The sequence below is a fragment of the Lissotriton vulgaris genome, chromosome 7 (assembly GCF_964263255.1).
Source record: "Lissotriton vulgaris chromosome 7, aLisVul1.2, whole genome shotgun sequence".
Taxonomy (NCBI): Eukaryota; Metazoa; Chordata; class Amphibia; order Caudata; family Salamandridae; genus Lissotriton; species Lissotriton vulgaris.
Window position 1 is genome coordinate 1,475,777,210 of NC_141695.1, and position 18,450 is coordinate 1,475,795,659.

Genomic DNA, 18,450 nt, shown 5'->3' on the forward strand with positions numbered 1-18,450 from the left:
CCCAGCAGCTATGCCTTCACTACCCACCTTCATACTACACACAAACCTCTTCAGAGCTGTAAATATACAGTACAGAGAAGATGCTCAACTACTTTTAGTTTAGTCCTCTTCCCTGAAAGAGCAAACCCACTTCTTTCTTAGGTGCTCATTGGGAGTTCTACAGGAACTCTGCCTCAGTAATTCTGCACCAGAATGGCCCTTTCATGGGGTTTAGTAATTCCAGGATGCAGGATTAAGAGTTAGAAAAAAGAACAGTGAAAAGGGTCTGAGGGGAATAAGAGATTAAAGACCTATATACACCCTACCCCTAATCGAACTAGTAAAAAACACAAAGGGGTGCTATTGGTCTATAGTGGCTAGAGAGTGTCTGTTTATACTGGAAGGGTGTATGTATAAACTATAAGTGTGAGAGCGTAAAGGATAGGAAAAGTAAACCCATCAGCCCACCCGTTGGCGGAACATCATCATCTGGGGTTTAGGAATCCAAACTGGTATCCACTAGGTACCTCACCATGGAAGAATGTGAGGACAACTTCTAGTATTTGATCCACCAGTGATGGAGAGCCAGGCTGCAGTGTATCAAGAGCTGTGGGAGATGAAAAAAGTTGCAGTGCTCAAAAAAATGTGTGCTAAATAGAAAGTGGTGATTTAAAATTGACTAGCATGGTGCCTAGTAGTAAACTTTATTCAGGCGGTCACCATGATGACAAGATTAAAAGCAGAGTGTGGATGGATGAAAGCAAATATTACCATCCATAGATGAATTAATTGGTCGACATGTTTCAGCCTAAAAAGGCTTTCTTCAGGACCTATTATAACACTACTGCAACTGTGGAGGTTAGTGAAAAATACAATGAAAGATGCGTACCATGCAAAACCAATAAACCTACCATACGTGTGTGTATTTAGTGGTAGGAGATGAAGTCATGGTATCTAGAAACATTCCGCTCCTACAACACATAAATAGTGAAGACAGACACAGATATCAATTATGTAAGTATAAAAACAGCATATAAGTGATTAGACATATGGCAGCCACAGAGTCATTGCTCAATTAGTATTAATTATATAGTCACTCACCCAAATTTTGCTTGGGGGTGGCCTCACCTCGCCTGGCGCTCGCTCAGGTTAATGAGGCCCCGCTCTGAGGAAATTGGAAAAAGGAAAAAAATCATAACATCAGCTTATGTATGATGTAGATCCATTTCATAGATCTCCTGATGTTTCAAAAGGGTAGAAATACAGAACAGAAGTCATCGCTGGCCTGGCCAGCCGATGTTGAAAAAGGTGTATAAAAACAGTCATTAGTTCAGATAGTGGGGGGGGAAAGGCGACTAGCGTCTGTAGTTGTTTAACAAACAAGGCCAGACCTTTAGCTCAGTAGCCTAAATGACTTTTATTAGGTTGAACTGCACAAAATAGGTAACAGATCAATAAGAAGAGAGCTGGAAGTCAAAGTAGCTACATTCTCGTCAGCTCCCTTGTTAGAAAATAACAAAGATCTCAAAATATATTATCTAACCTTCTTTAGTTCATAAAGTTTACTACTAGGCACCAATCTAGTCAATTTTAAATCACCACTTTCTATTTAGCACACATTTTTTTGAGCACTGCAACTTTTTTCATCTCCCACAGCTCTTGATACACTGCTGTCTGGCTCTCCATCACTGGTGGATCAAATACTAGAAGTTTTCCTCACATTCTTCCATGATGAGGTACATAGTGGATACCAGTTTGGATTCCTAAACCCCAGATGATTATGTTCCGCCAACGGGTGGGCTGATGGGTTTACTTTTCCTATCCTTTGCTCTCTCACACTTATAGTTTATACATACACCCTTCCAGTATAAAACAGACACTCTCTAGCCACTATAGACCAATAGCACCCCTTTGTGTTTTTTACAGGATTAAGAGTTAGCCCATGAAGAATGGGGAATAACCACAGGAGGCTATGTTTCTGCACAACTTGTAATTCAGATTTGCAAGGAAAATCCTGTTTTCCCCAGACTCGTAAGTCAGAAGGAAGCCCCAAGTCAGTTACATTCACAAGAGCACAATATTACTGTGTAGTCATCACATCTCCACAAGCAGATTCAGACTTCGCTCTACATGGAAATCTCAAAAACGTTTGCAGGGGCTTTCCTGGACTACCGGATGCACCTCGATGCCTTGGTGATGGCCTACTTTGCCCATTATGAGTCCAAAAACCAGTACCACCTGGTGTTGTACTTTATTCTGGAGGTGAACCTGTGTCTACTTCTTTGCTCCTCATTGTTTTATCGAGTGTGTGTGCTGCCAAGTTTCTAAATAGCAAGTCTCTGTGTCTCTCCTCTTCCTTCCCAGAACAGAAATTGTTTTTTTAAATAGAATTCACGCATTGTTACTTGATCTTTTAATAGATCGGACTGCCTGAGAATATTCCCAGAAGATGTATTGTCTTGAAAATGATTGTTAAATATAGCATATGTGCCTGAGCGAGTAGACTCTTGAAGGGATTTGCGCCTTCACGCCCCTGCCACAGATAAAAGGAGGCAGGTCACAATGTCTTGTACTTGGCCACTCTCCCCTGATACCTCAAGAGGCATATTGCAACTCTTTGTTTTCATGACAGATCATGTTATTTCTAAGAGGCCTTCCTGACTTAAAATATCACGTGATTTTCCTCACCCTAAATGGGAGGTAATTCCATGCTTAGGTGACCACAAAGGACAAGCGTTTGCAAAGCCAATGGGTGCGGCAGTGGCCACTAGCCTTTTGGCTATGTCAATTCTCGTTTTGTTGGTCATGGATTTTGCAACATTTTATTGTTGGGGAAATCACTGGGATCTAATAATTGGTAAAAAAAAAAAAAAAAAAACTGTCTAAAAGTAAAAATATTTCTATGTCTCAAAAATCTCACAGTACCATAGTTATCCCTGGCACTGATGTGAACCGCTTTGTATGTGGATGATTTTGTTGTTAAGAGCAATATGGCATCAGTCTAAGCGCACTTGCCAGTGAATGAAGTGGGCTGACCCATTACCCCATGCTGTATGCTGCAGTCTGTGGAACAAAAATGTGAATGACACAATAACAGACTAATGAATGAATAGGGCTGATGAAGTCCCTATAAATAAGTATTTATACATTTAATTTTAGGAAAATCAAATGGTCTTCGCTAACACTGTCATAAAAATTGCCATAACTTGCCAACTCTGTGGGGGATGTGGGACCACAACTTTGAATCTTGTAGGCGTAAAAAAAAAAAAAAACCTGCATGTATTTTACCATGAGAATTTAAGGAGTTCTCTGTGGGTCGTACACAGTGCTTTTAAGTGATATTCTTTCTGCAGTTTGTAATCCATTAACGATACAGAGGGTAAGAGTAATTTGGTCTCCATACAGTTAAATGTAGGTTTTACTTATGTGCCTTACAGCGTAGGTAGTTTGGCAGTAGTCTGTACTAGTCATGAATAGGGCCTGCATGGTTTCTACTCTATATGGATAGGTCATCAATGGGAGTGATTTATTTTCAAAATATTCGAGTGAAAGAAAGTCAGCCTTGGTAACATGAGATTTTTGAGACGTGCCTGACCCCCGAGCCCATGCTAAATCCTATGTTGCTAGCATGCTTTAATGGTACTGAAAGTCTTCCCTGTTGCTGGCCAAAGACATAAGAGCCATGTGGTGGAAGGCATCATCATTTGGGGTTAACTTTTAAAACCTTTAGTTCCATCCCTGTTTCCAGGTGAAACAGTTCTATGGCATTGAAAGTCAATTTTATAAGTTATGATCCAAATATCGAGGGTGTAGGCAGAAGGAAGGTGGTGTGAAGACCAATGTCTGCACTAGGGTAAGTCATGTTGGCATTGGTGTGTATTGTGTAAGGCAGATGACTTCATGTCATGACTGACACCATGCTCCAGTCCACGGTTTCCTTTGCTGCATCCTTGAAATTCCTTTTCGGATAGCATTAAAAACTTGGCTTTTCGGGAATGGGTCTCTGTAAATTCCTCATAAGATTCTGTGCTGCACGATCATGTGATGCCTACGGGTAGCTATGTGCTATACAAGTGCGAAAAGAATAGACTTATTTTTTTAAATAAATTCAGCTGAGGATATCCAGGTCCGGGCTGGAGCACTGTACGATGATGGCGATCGGATAACCCTTTACAGCTAGAGTAGAGCTCACACATACAGAAGGAGACGCTGCATCACAGCTCATTATTTTATTGCTACTGTTACGACAGGAAGGACACAAGAAGTTTAAGGAAAGTGCATTTTGTGTTAGAGAGAACAGGCAGACAGCCGCTCTGAACACGGACTGCCTGATTGAGGGGGGGGGGGGGGTTGTGAGCGAAAGGTACTTAATTATTTAATGATACCCATCCTTGGTGTCTTTGATACCTCTGTATTATCCAGTTTTGTAGCATGAATCCTTATCTGGATTCACATGCTGTGTATTATTCCAAAGTGGTACAAAAGGGGATGGTGATGGACGGAGCATCTGAACCAATCAAACACTCACACCCAGTCAACAGATCTGGGTTTAATCCATCACCGTTCTTTAGCCCACTCTGCCACCCCAGTTCAGACATGGCCATATGCAAAATCAGTCTGACCATGTGCCTCATGGGAACAGTCCAGCCCGAACTGCCAAGCCATGTTTTCCCTGGACCGGAAACAAGCTTCCTGGGACCGGTTACATTATTGCTCCATCTAGTGGTTGGGTCTCAAATGTTTGTCTGTCTTTTTTTTTTTTTTTTGTGTGTGTCGTCCACCATCATTTGGTGGTAAGTCCATCCCTTGTGTGAGGTCAGGCTGTGCCCTGGAAGTTTCTGTGCGTGGTCGCAATCTTCAGATTTCTTATTGACGGAGGAATTCCGAAGAATTTTTGAGAGAATACTAGGAGTCAAAAAATCAACAAAAATCGCAGAAGACCATAATAAATCTAAAACGGAGAAGGTGTTCCTTCTCCATCTCAACTGGGAACCCCACCGGTGAGAATAACATGGTCGGAGAATGAAGAGGGGAGAGACAGAAAAGAAACATGGAAAATACTCCTTTTAAGTTGACATCACTAATTCACAGAGAGACCCCCATAGCGCAGGAGCTGTGGCTGCCACTGAGGTGTAATGATCATGTTATGGCTTTATGGGTGTTTGCTAGGAATTATAAAAGTAAATTGGTTGGCACTTTTAAGTGAATACTTGGATACTCGCAAGCCACAACATATGACTAGGATATTACTATTGGATCTCACCCCAATGTTGAAACTGAACTTTCAAGGGCTTGTACGAAAAAAGTGAACACACTCCCATCTTTGTTGACGGACGTAGTATGTATGTTCTCCTTAAAACAAAATTAGTGCTAGACCTTCGTCGTTTGGCTGAAACATGCTCCTACAACAATGTAAAAACATCCAGCTAGATTAGTCGGATCTATTATTATCAATCCTAGTCTTTGATACAGTACAAAATGGCTCTATAGAACCATCCCTTACAAAGAAGAATTTTAATCGGCATATGAAGTCCTGATACTCTTCTCATGAACCCCAGATCTTGTTGAACGGTTTTGGGCAGCCTGACTTCTCTGTTAGCATGCACCGGTCTATGTTTTGTCATCAAGTTTCAAAGGCCTACTGGAGAGTACTTCCCAAATTACGAGCTATATCTGGTGTCGCCTCTGCCAGACCAACATTACATTTTTTTTTTGCATATTTGGGGATATTAAGGTAACCTATGATGATTCGGCATGCCTTTCCAAACAACAGCGGTACAAAAGGGGGTGGTGATGGACCGAGCATCTGAATCAATCAAACACTCGCACCCAGTCAAAAGATCTGGGTTTAATCCATCACAGTTCTTTAGCCCACTCTGCCACCCCAGTTCAGACATGGCTATATGCAAATCAGTCTGACCCTGTGCCTCATGGGAACAGTCCAGCCCGAACTGCCAAGCCATGTCTTCCCTGGACCGGAAACAAGCTTCCGAGGATGGGTTTCTGGCATTCCAGCTGTCTTCAACCCAAACAACAGAGCAGAAAGCGCATTCTCCTAAATGGCTATCCTGGCTTAATATTCTGGTGGCAAAACAATTCGATTTCATACATTTTCAAAAACTATATGCAGGTTTCATATTGACTAAAAGTGTAGTCCAGCCAATGCATATAAACATTTCCTGTAGGATCATTCTTTTGTATTTATGGTTAGCTTTTCACAAGCATGGGCTTATATGCTTCTTTTGGGAAGTGATCCAATTAAATCTGCTAATTTTTATATTTTCTATTTATAAATACATTTGCCTTTCTTTTTTCTAGTTGATATTCGTGAAATCAAAGAAATTCGCCAGGGAAAGAATTCTCGGGATTTCGACAGATATCAAGAGGACCCCTCATTTCGACCAGATCCAGCATGCTGCTTCGTTATTCTCTACGGCACAGACTTCCGGCTCAAAACCCTCAGTCTGCAAGGTGGGTCTTTAACAGTAGAAGGAGAAAATGTTATATTTTTTGTGAAACAGTTGTTTTCCTTAACTGTTTTATTCACTTTGCACTATCACATTTTGTTACTTCACTCTAAGTTCATTTAATTTAAATTCAGTCTTTGTTTTTTGTTCATACTCAGTGCTTTTCACTTCTGAAATTGGAAAGGCTTATTGAGTGGTATCTGTCAGGGAACGAATAAAGAAAAGCCAGCAAACAATAATATATAAGGGCATACATGATAAATTACTAAATGGGGGAGAAGGGTGGTAGTTGTATTCTGAACACCATACATTTAACATTGCTTTGTCAAATGAATTGATGTGTGCTGCAGAGTAATGGAAAAGTAATTAAATAAAACTCCACCCATCTCCCCTGAGTGTGGAGCTGAATAGACAGATTTTTCTTAAAGCTTTTTTCCCTGAGATTGGAGGGCTTAATGTTTTGGTTTGGATGCAAGTCTGTTTCGATAGAGAGGATCATTTCTCACAGTGATGCATGAAACAGATAACCCAGCCCAACATGGTCTCTCTCCCTATTGACCTGCACACTGAGGATAGCCATACTTATGCAAGCAAAGGTTTCTGTCTTCAATGAGATTCTTAATCAACACACTAACTGTAATCCACATCATATGAAGGTGATTTCATCCTAGCATTACTGGTGAAAGCCATCTCTGATGATGCCAGCAGACCACTTTTCAACTTGATCAAAGTTCAACTCTCCTGAAGCATTTTCCTAAGACTGGAGAAATTGTGCCTCTGTTGAAAAAATATACCAATGACCAAGACAGACCTGGTCAATTACCAACCAATAACATGCATCCCATTTCTGCATAAGATGATCAAAAAGACAGTTGCGATTTAAATGCATTGAAAAAAAGCGAGAACATTCAGCTACAGATACCGGTCTGGAGTCCTAAATTAATGCAGCAGCAAGACTACTGTATTTAAGCCTTCTACGACACACTTAAAATAGTTGCTCATAGTAACTGCTGGCTCCTTCTCCTGCTGGATCTCTCTTAATCCTTCAGTACTGTCCATTATCAAATATCACTCAACATCCTATCCTCAATAATGTGTTGCAATAGCATCCTCTATCAGTTAGCCAACTAGAGTAAAAAGATCCATCAGTATGTAGTCAACATGAAACTAGCTGAAAATTACATTAAAGAATGACATCTCTTATAGGTTGATAAATGCCTCCTCAACTTAAGAGCCTTTATGTCTAAGTTGTTACTTGACATTAAACTCTCTAAAGATAGAGTCTATGCCACTGTTACGAACATGTGCAGGAATGGTTGTCAGCGATATATCTTGACTGCTTCATCCACTCCTGGTCAGCTGGGTAAAATTTGTAAGATCCCACATCAAACCATTGCCTACTTCAGGCTGCTTATCTAAAAAAAAAAAAAAAAACAGAATGGCAGGCAGGCAGGCACCTACTCACCAAGCTCCGAAAAGTAAAACTGCGTCTCCCTAAAGCAGACTTCAGAACAGCTGGTCAAGCTCTGATCCTACTCACCTCAGCAGTGGGAGGTCCCTTCTTGTTGACATCCCAAAAGCACAACTGAGCACCCTCCCAACCACTTCTTAAAAGTCTTACTTGCAGCTGCTTGGCTTATCAAGAACCTCAAGATGTACAGAATCTCACCACCTTAAAAGAAATCCACTTCCCAGTGTCAGCCTGTCTCATTGTCAGTCTTCTGCATCACTGTTAGAAACGGGGTCCCTGGCTGGCCAGGGCTTGCGCAAAAGTCAGAGACCACCACTCCTAAGTCAGGGCAAGGGAGTTACATGCCAAGATAACCCCTGCTCACCCTCTAGGTAACTTGGCGCGAGCAGCAAGGCTAAACTTAGAGGCGGTATGAGTTAAGTATCTGCGCACGCACCCCAGCACAACACCCAAGGCCCACCACAAAGGAAACTCCACACAAGGTTATATAAAAAAAATAGCCTTTGTATTATAGTAAAAACACATTAGATAACACACAAACTTTACAATGTGCCAACAGGCACGGGCAGAATTTACAAGGGATTATGTACAGGACAGGGCCACGTGGACCACTGTCAGGGGTAGGCACTTGTTAGAAATAATACTTGTAGGTATACACTTTAGCACATAAACATATAATGACTGTCACCAAAATAGTACATGTAGCACACAACCAGTAATCACTGGTAAAGAGTAAATACCTCCTACGCAACCCTAAACACTGTAGGAAAATCACGCAGGGAACTAGGACCTTATCATCAGGACCTAAGGAAGGAATACCATCACCTAAGCAGGTCACTTTTAGCAAAGGGAAGGAAACATAAACAATCCTCTAAGCAGGTCACTCTTAGCAAAGGGGATAAAACATAAAATACCTAAGCAGGTCACTTTTAGCAAAGGTAATGGGACATAAACAATCCTCTAAGCAGGTCACTCTTAGCAAAGGGGATAAAACATGAAACACATTGCACATGAGGCATTAAAACACATTCAGAGGTGCAGGTAGAACATTTGCACAGGAATCATATACATCAGTAAATTACATTGAGCAGGGTTCACATAGCACCACACTAGAATTGTCCCTCAGGCCAACTGGCCTCGCAAGGGGCTGAATGCACTGAGTCTCAATGTCAGGGGGTCTGCGCAGGCAGCACAAACCACAAGCCTAAACGTAGCAGTTGCCCACAAAGTGCTGGGCAACTGGTGCAGGAAAAGTTAGGGCAACATTGGAGCCTCTTGGGCTCAAGAACAAGGGTGGACAAGGAGCCTCTCAGGGGCTCGCAAAGCAAATGTGGCGCCTTAGAGCTTCAGCGCTCTAGACACATATGGGCGCTCAGGAGCCTTTCTGGGGCTCTAAAACCAATATGGCACGCAGGAGCCTCTCTCAGGGCTCAAGGAACAAGGGTGCCGGCAATCAAGCCTCTCCGGGCTCGCAAAGTAAGGAAATGCCCCCAGAGCCTCGTCGGGCTCTGAATCAAACTGGCCGGCTTCGTTGGAGTCCCTCACGGGGGACTCAGGATCAGATAATGCCCGGAGCCTCTCGGGCTCGAAGAAATGCCTCCCAGGAGCCTCGGGGCTCCACACAACAAGAATGCGGTCGTCGTGGGAGCGGCCCTCTGCCAACTGGGGCCGCTCGGGACACAAAGAGAAACGCCCCCGCACTCACCGGGTTTCCTGGGCCGGATGCGTCTCCTCTCCTGGTCGGCGCGGCTCCCTTTTACTCGGGGAGCCTCGAGGACAGGGCCGGCTGCGTCCTTCGTCTCCCGCCTGGCCTTGTCTCGCTGCACTCCGCCTGACTTCCGCTGGGGCCGCCAATGGCAGCGCGGCCCTGGGGGTAAGGAGGCGGGACTTCCGGGTCGCACTAGACAGCAGCCCGGCAACAGTTTTCAATGCTCCTGGGCTGCGGCGGTGATCACGGGGCAATGCCGGGTGGGCACCGGCTTCCAAATAAAATATAAAGCGAGGTGGGCACTCGCTCTGCCGAAAATCGGCAATTGAAGCGGGCAAATGCCGGGTGGGCACCGGCTGCACAAAGAGCGCTCCCCAGCGCTCAGGGACAAAGTAAAGCGCTCTCAAGCGCCAAGAGCAAAAGTAAAGCGCTCCCCAGCGCTAGGGGGCAGAATCCAGCGCCCACAGCGCTAGGGGTCAAAAGCAAAGCTCCAGCAGGGTCTGGAGGCAGGCAGGGGGGGCAAGGCTGGGCCAGAGCCAGCACACTGGGTCTCCAGGCAGGGAGACAAGCCAAGTGGCGGTCCTTCTGGCCCAAGCAGCAGCAGCAGCCCCCTCTGGCAAGGATCCTGGAAGAGAACAGAACCAAATTGTATGGGGACACAGCCCCTTCTTATACTGTAAAATCCCTTTGTCTGTAGGTGCAGGGTGGGGGAAAACCAGTTGCAGCTGGTTTTGAAGTACCCTTGATAGCTCAACCACCCATTTCATTCACTGGCAGGGCTAGGGACATCAGTCGCACTACAGGGGGTGGAGCCAGCATTGTGTGGGGAAAGTCCAGGCCCATCAGGGACCAGGTGCACTCCTCTGAAGCCATCAACATGCTAATCTCACACTCACCACCGGGCAGACCCATCCAGCCTTCCTGGAGCCAGGCTCACCAGCCAATCACACGGCAGGCATATTTTACATTAATATGCCAAGTCCTAGAAGTCTCAGAAAAGGGGGTGGTGATGAACAGAGTGTCTGAATAAAGCAGACCACTCTTACCCAGTCCAAAGATCAGGGCTTGATCCATCACCGTTATTTATCTCACTGCACCATCCCAGCTCAGAACCTGGCTATATGCAAATCAGTCTGTCCCTGGCCCAGTGCATCATGGGAACAGGGCAGACTAAACTACCAAGCCAATTCTTCACCAGAAAGGAGACAAGCTACCGGGGACCGGTTTCTGGCATTTCAGCCTTCTTCGGCCCGGCTTGCTTGAATCCTGATGGTGCAGTGAGAAAGGGACTCATGTCCGAGTATACCCTGCCACACCTATAGTGGCCAAAAACAATTCCATCACCACCCCCTTTTCTGAATCGTTTTGTCCACCATAAGCGTGGAAGGGTATACTCAGATGTGAGTCCCTTGCTCATTGCACCATCAGGATTCAAGCAAGCCGGGCCGATGACGGCTGTAATGCCAGAAACCGGTCCCCGGAAGCTTGTCTCCTTCCCAGTATAAGAATTGGCTTGGTAGTTTGGTTTGCCCTGTTCCCATGATGCACTGGGACAGGGACAGACTAATTTGCATGTAGCCAGGTTCTGAGCTGGGATGGTGCAGTGAGCTAAAAAACGGTGATGGATCAAGCCCTGATCTGTTGACTGGGTAGGAGTATTCTGCTTAATTCAGAAACTCTGTCCATCACCACCCCCTTTTCTGAATCGTTTTGTCCACCATAAGCGTGGAAGGGTATACTTGGATGTGAGTCCCTTGCTCATTGCACCATCAGGATTCAAGCAAGCCGGGCCGATGGCGGCTGTAATGCCAGAAACCGGTCCCCGGAAGCTTGTTTCCTTCCCAGTATAAGAATTGGCTTGGTAGTTTGGTTTGCCCTGTTCCCATGATGCACTGGGACAGGGACAGACTAATTTGCATGTAGCCAGGTTCTGAGCTGGGATGGTGCAGTGAGCTAAAAAACGGTGATGGATCAAGCCCTGATCTGTTGACTGGGTAGGAGTATTCTGCTTAATTCAGAAACTCTGTCCATCACCACCCCCTTTTCTGAATCGAAGTCCTAGAAGTGGCATTTCTACACATGACACACTCATGCCACAGACACCGTTGCGAAGCATTCATTCCCACGAGCTCGCACATACCAAATTCGAGAATGCACTCCCCACGCATCAGGAACTACCAGGGACACAGACAATCCCCATGCATTCCTATGGGAGAGCAGGCCAGCCTAACTACATGCATGCACTTTACTCTGGGACACAGGGAAAAAGTGCGCACAGACCAAAAATCATTAACATAGATCACAGAGTAAAAGAAAAAAAGATTAGGGGTGAACCTGCCTTAAGGGCCAAGTCCAACAATCACTTACACAGCGGTAAATGCAAGCTTTTCATGTCTGGCAAGCCTAATCAAAATCTCTATTGGTTTGCCTAACACTCCCAGCAGTAACCCAGTGAGTACTGAAGTAAAAGCAGAAAAATGGAAATTAGCTGCCTTCATATGGTCAAAAACTGTCTCTCTACCCAGAAACAGCATGCTGAATCACTCCTCATCACTCTCCTTTGTACTCCAGCCATCTCCCCCATGCCCGCTGGAAGTGCTTCTTCGTATTTTAGGTATATTTTCACTTTATAAGTTTCCACACATTGCTATATACTTGACCCAAACCAATCATCCTTGCGCTAACCTTTTTTTGAAGTCCTTATATGAACTTTTCACTCCCCTTCATATTAATTTGCTAATAAAGCATTTGCATAGAAGCTGTAGTCAAACCTTTTCCCAAACATCCTTTAAAACTGAACAGGGAATATCCACCTCAACCGCAGCCCATTATGTTTAGATGAAGAAGAAAGGCACTAAAGAGGCTGGTTCATTTTATGAAGTCAGAAAAGTATATGTGGCGTTCTAATTACTCTATTTTTGATAATCTGATAAGATGTATAGAATGTGTCTATGCTGGATAGGGGGCGGGGTTGGCCTCTACAGTAAATGAGGCAATTTCAACATATCAGCACTGAAACAAACATGAAATAAATAGCATTTAATAGAACTAAGAACCCTGGAGTTAGCAACAAATTAAATACCATGAAGGTGTATTAAAATATTAAATAACTCATTACAGAATGCAAAGATATACCCCCAGATTCATCATTGTCATGTTTTGCGAGTCCTTAATAGCGATTATTAAGGAATCTCTATTAAAGACTAGCAAAACGGGATTCAAGTAGAAATCGCAATATTTATTGTGATTCCTACAGCTTCCTTATTTGCGATTAGCAAATAGCGAATCGCAAGTAAGGAAGCGATTTCAAGGGTGCCAGGGTGTCCAAAGGACACCCTGTAGCACTCTTGAAATGGTAATGTACACTGGTGTTGCTCACACACATGTCCAAAGGACGTGTGTGTGTGTAACATACAACTTAGAAAAATGCACTGAAGTGCATTTTTCGAAGTTTTCGCTATTTATCACGTAGTTAGACTTCGCGGTAAATAGCGGCCCCAGATTGGGCATTCGCAATTTTTAAATGGTTCATGAATTGCATTTAAGGAATCTCAAATTGAGATTCCTTAAATGCAATTCATCACAATTTAGCGATTTCTATAATTGCGATTTTTGCATTTGGGAGGATGAATCCCAATTGCGAAATTAGCGCTCGCAAAGGGCCGGATTCTCAGAATCTGGCCCTTTGCGATCTGAATTTCCTTTGATGAATCTGGCTGATAGTTCGTCTCAGTGCAGCCAAATCATAATAGGAAATTAGCTTAAGGCTCAGTCAAATGCCGCAGGAGTTCTGACATAAAAACTGACCTCCGAGGAAATCTTAACATTATTCCATGTCCAAAGCATGCAACAAACCGACAAGGATTCAATCTCGAGTTGGGGCAGCAACGACTGGCTCACCTCCAAAATGTACCATTACTAGAGGAAAATACACCCCAAAAATATATTGTCAGCAGAAAATGAGCAACATACAGTGGATCAACAAATCCTAATACAGAGTAAATGCAACATTACATAGCACCAATCCCTAAATGTTCTAATAATGACTGCACTTTTGACAAAATCTCAACAGATGTGTCCGTACAAATCTTGTTACACAGAAAACAATGACAAACTTATTGTACGCACAAGATTTCAAAGCCCTAGTTAGAGGAAACTGAAGGTCCTTCTAGTGTTGCAATCCAGTAGAAAGCTTGAACTCACGTAAAACGTGATTTTGCTGCAGAGGTATTATTACACCTGTACGTATTCTAAATGTGCACGGAAATCGTAAATTAGAACACTGGGTCATATGTGAAATCCATGATGGAGTCTAGTGTGGCTAGCTACGAAAAATCACTTCCATAATGTGAAGAACAACTCTAAAACGAATGCAAATGTTAATTATTCAAAATCATCTTTAACAGTGTTGTGGTCTGCTTGTACAATAATGTATATTTCTAGTTATAAGTATAACCCAAACATGTAGAGAGTTTTTAAGGACATTGATGTTTACATCCTCAAAACATCAGAAAAAACCATATTAAGTGAATTTAAAAATATTTAGGTAATCTGTGTCCCCATAATAAGGAATTCTCTTCCCTTGGACTTGCGTATGGAGAACTGTCATATTCTCTTCCGTAAAGACCTGGCTATTTGTCCAATAAATTTCCCTCTGGATTGTATTCTGCTACCACTGTCTTTCAGCGCCGGCAAACCCTTACGGGTAGCTGTCGCGCTATATAAGATTAATAAATAAATAAATAAAAAAAATGATAGAATGACAAAAATGCTGACATTGGGCATACATATTGCATTGTATTAAAAGGAATGGAATTTGCGAGAAATTAAAGCAGACTGACCGAAAGCTATCATAATTATTTGGGTTAGCCAAAAATTCATATGTCAAGAACAAGCACTTTATCAGCCTTATGTGTTTGCTCCCTCTCCTTCAACAAACTTGAGGAACGAGCCAACACCTCAGAACTTATGCATGTCTGGAATCATTAAAGATCGGTGGACACTTAATTTTTGCAAGTCTCTTCAAAAGCGTCCATCCTTCTTACAGATGTCTGCAGCCATTGGTCATCTTGATGAAGTCTTGCTTCATTTCTGTGCACCCTGACCAAGGCTAGGAGAGCTGTCCTAGTTGTTTTTTTGTTATTTATATCCTTATTGAATGGTAGCCGAAGAGGAGGCAAACCAGTACCCTTCTCTTTACCAATATTTAAAAAAATGTCTACGAATAATAAGGGAGTGGTTCTGTGAACTCAAGTAAATCACTAAATACACAGTATGTGATATTGATGAACTGTTTTCACACTGGCACTTAATTGACCAAATGATTTTTGAAATCAAGATCGGTGCTATGCTTTACTTGTAATACCAAAAACAGTCACAATTAATTAAAGAACAATTTGGCTGTAGACGTACTCTAGAAGCATATATAATATTGCCAAAGGGGTGTGCACTGCATCTCTAGTACCCAGATTATTGGATTTCCAAGTACTTCAAACACTGCGTGAGACTTGTTGAGCACTGTGTCATGTGTGCTTGAAACAAAATACTTTACTGATTGTTCTAATGACCCCAGGCACAAGCTGTCTGGTGCGTACCTGTCGTGCTTGTTGTATAGCTTTTTGTGCTGTTATGGGATACTGCTGAATGTTATGTACTGCATATGCCACAATTGTGTTAGTGAGCTATCAAATGGAAAGTCATAAACAATAAAGGATAACAGGCCTTCTGAGAAGTTATAATACTATACCATTCATAACCTAGCAGTTCTGCTATGTGCTGCCACTGCTTCTTTAAAAGTAAAGCAGCTTGGTGGAAGGTGATACTACATACTTGTAACATAAAGAGGTATAGCCTAGGAAGTTGTGCAACTTTCCCTTACCTTTCCAACAGAGCAATTTCTTTTCAGTACTGGAAGCATCACCCACATTATTGTAGCATCCTTAATCATCGTTAATCTGTCCTCACTCTGAGCATGATAGCCAGGGGGCACGACCTCATCAGCGAGCTCAAGGGACTAATATATGACAGTTAGGAAATCCCTTAATGTAAAATTACTTCTTGAAATCCACAGACTTATTGTCTTTCTGGTTTCGAGGGGAGGTGATGTGCTGAAATGTAAATTATTCCCACATCTGAAATGCTTGACACGTTTCAGCTTTCAAATCGCCTCTATAGTTTGTTGGCTTTCCTCAGGACCAGAATCCTTACAGTAACCGTATAATTGCCTGTATGCGTTTTAATCGGATATACAATTATTAAATTTGAAATCGGTTCACAAATCATACAGTAATATTCGTCAAGGTAGGTAGTCCTTGAAAACAGCTCCTGTTGGGTACTGACATCCAGCCCCATAGGGACTCAAGTTCTGTAAGCCTCCCGTAGTCAAACCTTCACCAAGGCTATATTGTCAGCCTTTCACCTATTCTCTTTGAGCCCCTGAACATGCTTGTAGAAGGTAAGATATTGCTTTTGAGCAAACCATAAACATATCCCATTGTGTATATGAACGAAATGGCCAGAAAATCCAGCCTTCACCTAAAATTGGTGTGTGCAAGGTCTTGTCGCCCTAAAGGAGACCCGAGCATGAATGCTCAAGCTGTACAGATTTCAAGTATCCGTTTCGGCAGTGCCTTATTGAAAGGCCTCACTAAGGCTTGCCTAGCACCCCAAAAAGTGCTTCTCTGTGCTACAGCCTTCGTGGTTACCAAGATTAAAACATGTGAGTGCATTAGGCCTGTCTTTAGTTGGCTTTTCCTCTATGAACTCCAAACCATGTACAAAATTACTGGTATCACATACGAGGCAGTCCATCCGAACACCCCCGATACCCGCAGAGAAGCGTCACATCTCCAGTAAAAAGAGTCTGAGAAGCCACGCCCAGCTCAAGATTGACACACCTTCTTTAAGAAGGCATCTACAATGAAATGCTGATCCTCCGGTAACGCACCTGGTTTATTGAAGGCTCTTCCGTTACACATTAGAAGGGCTCTCTTCAATGGCAATATTCAAGAGAGGACTCAAATCTCTGTATACAATAATAATAATAACTGTGGGTCTAAAGAAACTCAGAGTTCTGTATTCAGAATGTGTCTAGTCCACTACACGATACGCTTGGACCCATCACTACGTGATATGGATACCCATCAGTTACATTCTCTGGACCCCCCTATTTGTCATCATTTGGGCCAGTCTCACCAAGTGGTATGTCCACAACGTACAATCAGTACACTCAGACGTTGGTAACTGAAAAGCAGTGCACAAAAAGTGAGTGGTTAAAAATGGATAGTGGGTGCAAAAATGACTTTAATGAAAAGCAATCCACTTCCAAGATTAAAAAACATGAAGTGCAAAATAACAGTAGTTTTAAACAAATATCTACTGCATGTATAGAAAGGTCGACATGTTTCTGCAGTTAACAGATACTAATTGTATCACCTGCTTCTTCAGGACCAAGGTTATATTTTGCTACTGCTTCAAAAAAGTGCGTGCATGCATAATAGAAATAATACAAATGTTGGGATATCACCTGAATAGGCCCTCCCAATGCTCCTCTTTAGTAGAAGCTAGAGTTTGAGAGACCGGCGCCGCTCCTCGCCTGGCCACAGCTCAGGAAATAGGGGCATCGCTCTATCCGTCGATACCCCAGTCAGGCGTCTGCGCTGTTCGGGGAGGACTCAAATCTCACCTCGCAAGAAAGATGACTCGCCTGTCTTTCTACCTGAGCTTACATATGATGACCAATACCAGCATCTGCCCCCTTCCTCCTTATTAACATATCAATAATTTGTTTTCGAAATGTTGCATAGAGATCATTTTACACTGTACATAAATCCATTTTATAAAGTGCTTCTATACAGCATGTGCTGTGTTTACAACACACTATGTAAATAATAAATCAGTAAAAAAAACAGGTTAATTGGAGCCATTCTGCTGCTTTTGGGATTTATGTGCATTGAATCTGTTACTAGATGAAACCCGGCTCCCTGAACAGGAAGATAATTACCAAAAAGTCTGTGTAAGCTGACCATTGAGGTGATGAGTTTGCTCGTGAAGCAATGTGCCAGGCAGGCGAAAATTCACCAATAACACTCCTATAAATCATGGCAATGTAATGCTCACGGTACAATCTGGGCCAAAAGCCACACTTTAATTTCCTCTGATCTGTGTCTAGCATAATGGGATGCGAGTTGCTGTGATGTCATGAACAGGCCTGAGGTCATTTCAGGTGTTGTCTTAATAATGTGAATTGCTGGTTTTGAATCCTGAATGACCCTACCTCTTTTGATCACAAAATGTTGGTAAGCATGCTAGCTGATTACAATGAATGCATTCCTATTGACCCTTTTAAAAGTGCAGGATTTTATTGTGAAGTGGCATTATTGTCTTATTTAAAGTATTGCAGTCCTGCTGAGAAGTACAGCTGAATTCAATCGGACATGCAATGTAATCCCTCTCAGAAGGGGACGTGGAGTTCTGTGAACATGACTGCATTCCTCCGGGGAACTGGAAATGCTGCCCTTTTGAGACTATAGAAGTCATGTTGAGAAGTGGCTGTACTGTCCCACTAAAAGTAAAATGGCCCCAAGCAGAAGTCCCAGTACCTTGTAAGACCTATCTGTAAGGGAAAGCCTCTTGTGGACCATACCAAAAACTTACAGTGGGCTTAGAGCCATCCCACTGCTTATGTTGGTTGGCTTTATTGTGACTTTTCGTTGGTTACTTCTTACTCTTTGGCTGCCTTCCTCTTCTTGTGTCTGTATCCTCTGGAGCGAAGGCTCTTTTCCACCGTTTTGGTTGGCAGACTTGTATCCTTCCACTACGCGCAG

The 18,450-nt window shown here is 43.0% G+C and overlaps 1 protein-coding gene across 2 annotated transcripts in view; it reads left to right on the top strand.

Annotated features, from left to right (window-relative positions):
* PLCG1 (phospholipase C gamma 1) overlaps nucleotides 1-18,450 on the top strand; it is a 578,648-nt gene that overhangs the window by 165,018 nt on the left and 395,180 nt on the right. For both annotated transcript variants that reach the window (XM_086932272.1, XM_086932273.1), the window contains exon 2: nucleotides 6,298-6,450. In XM_086932272.1, coding sequence (XP_086788398.1) covers nucleotides 6,298-6,450 — 153 coding nt within the window. The remainder of the gene's footprint in view (nucleotides 1-6,297; nucleotides 6,451-18,450) is intronic.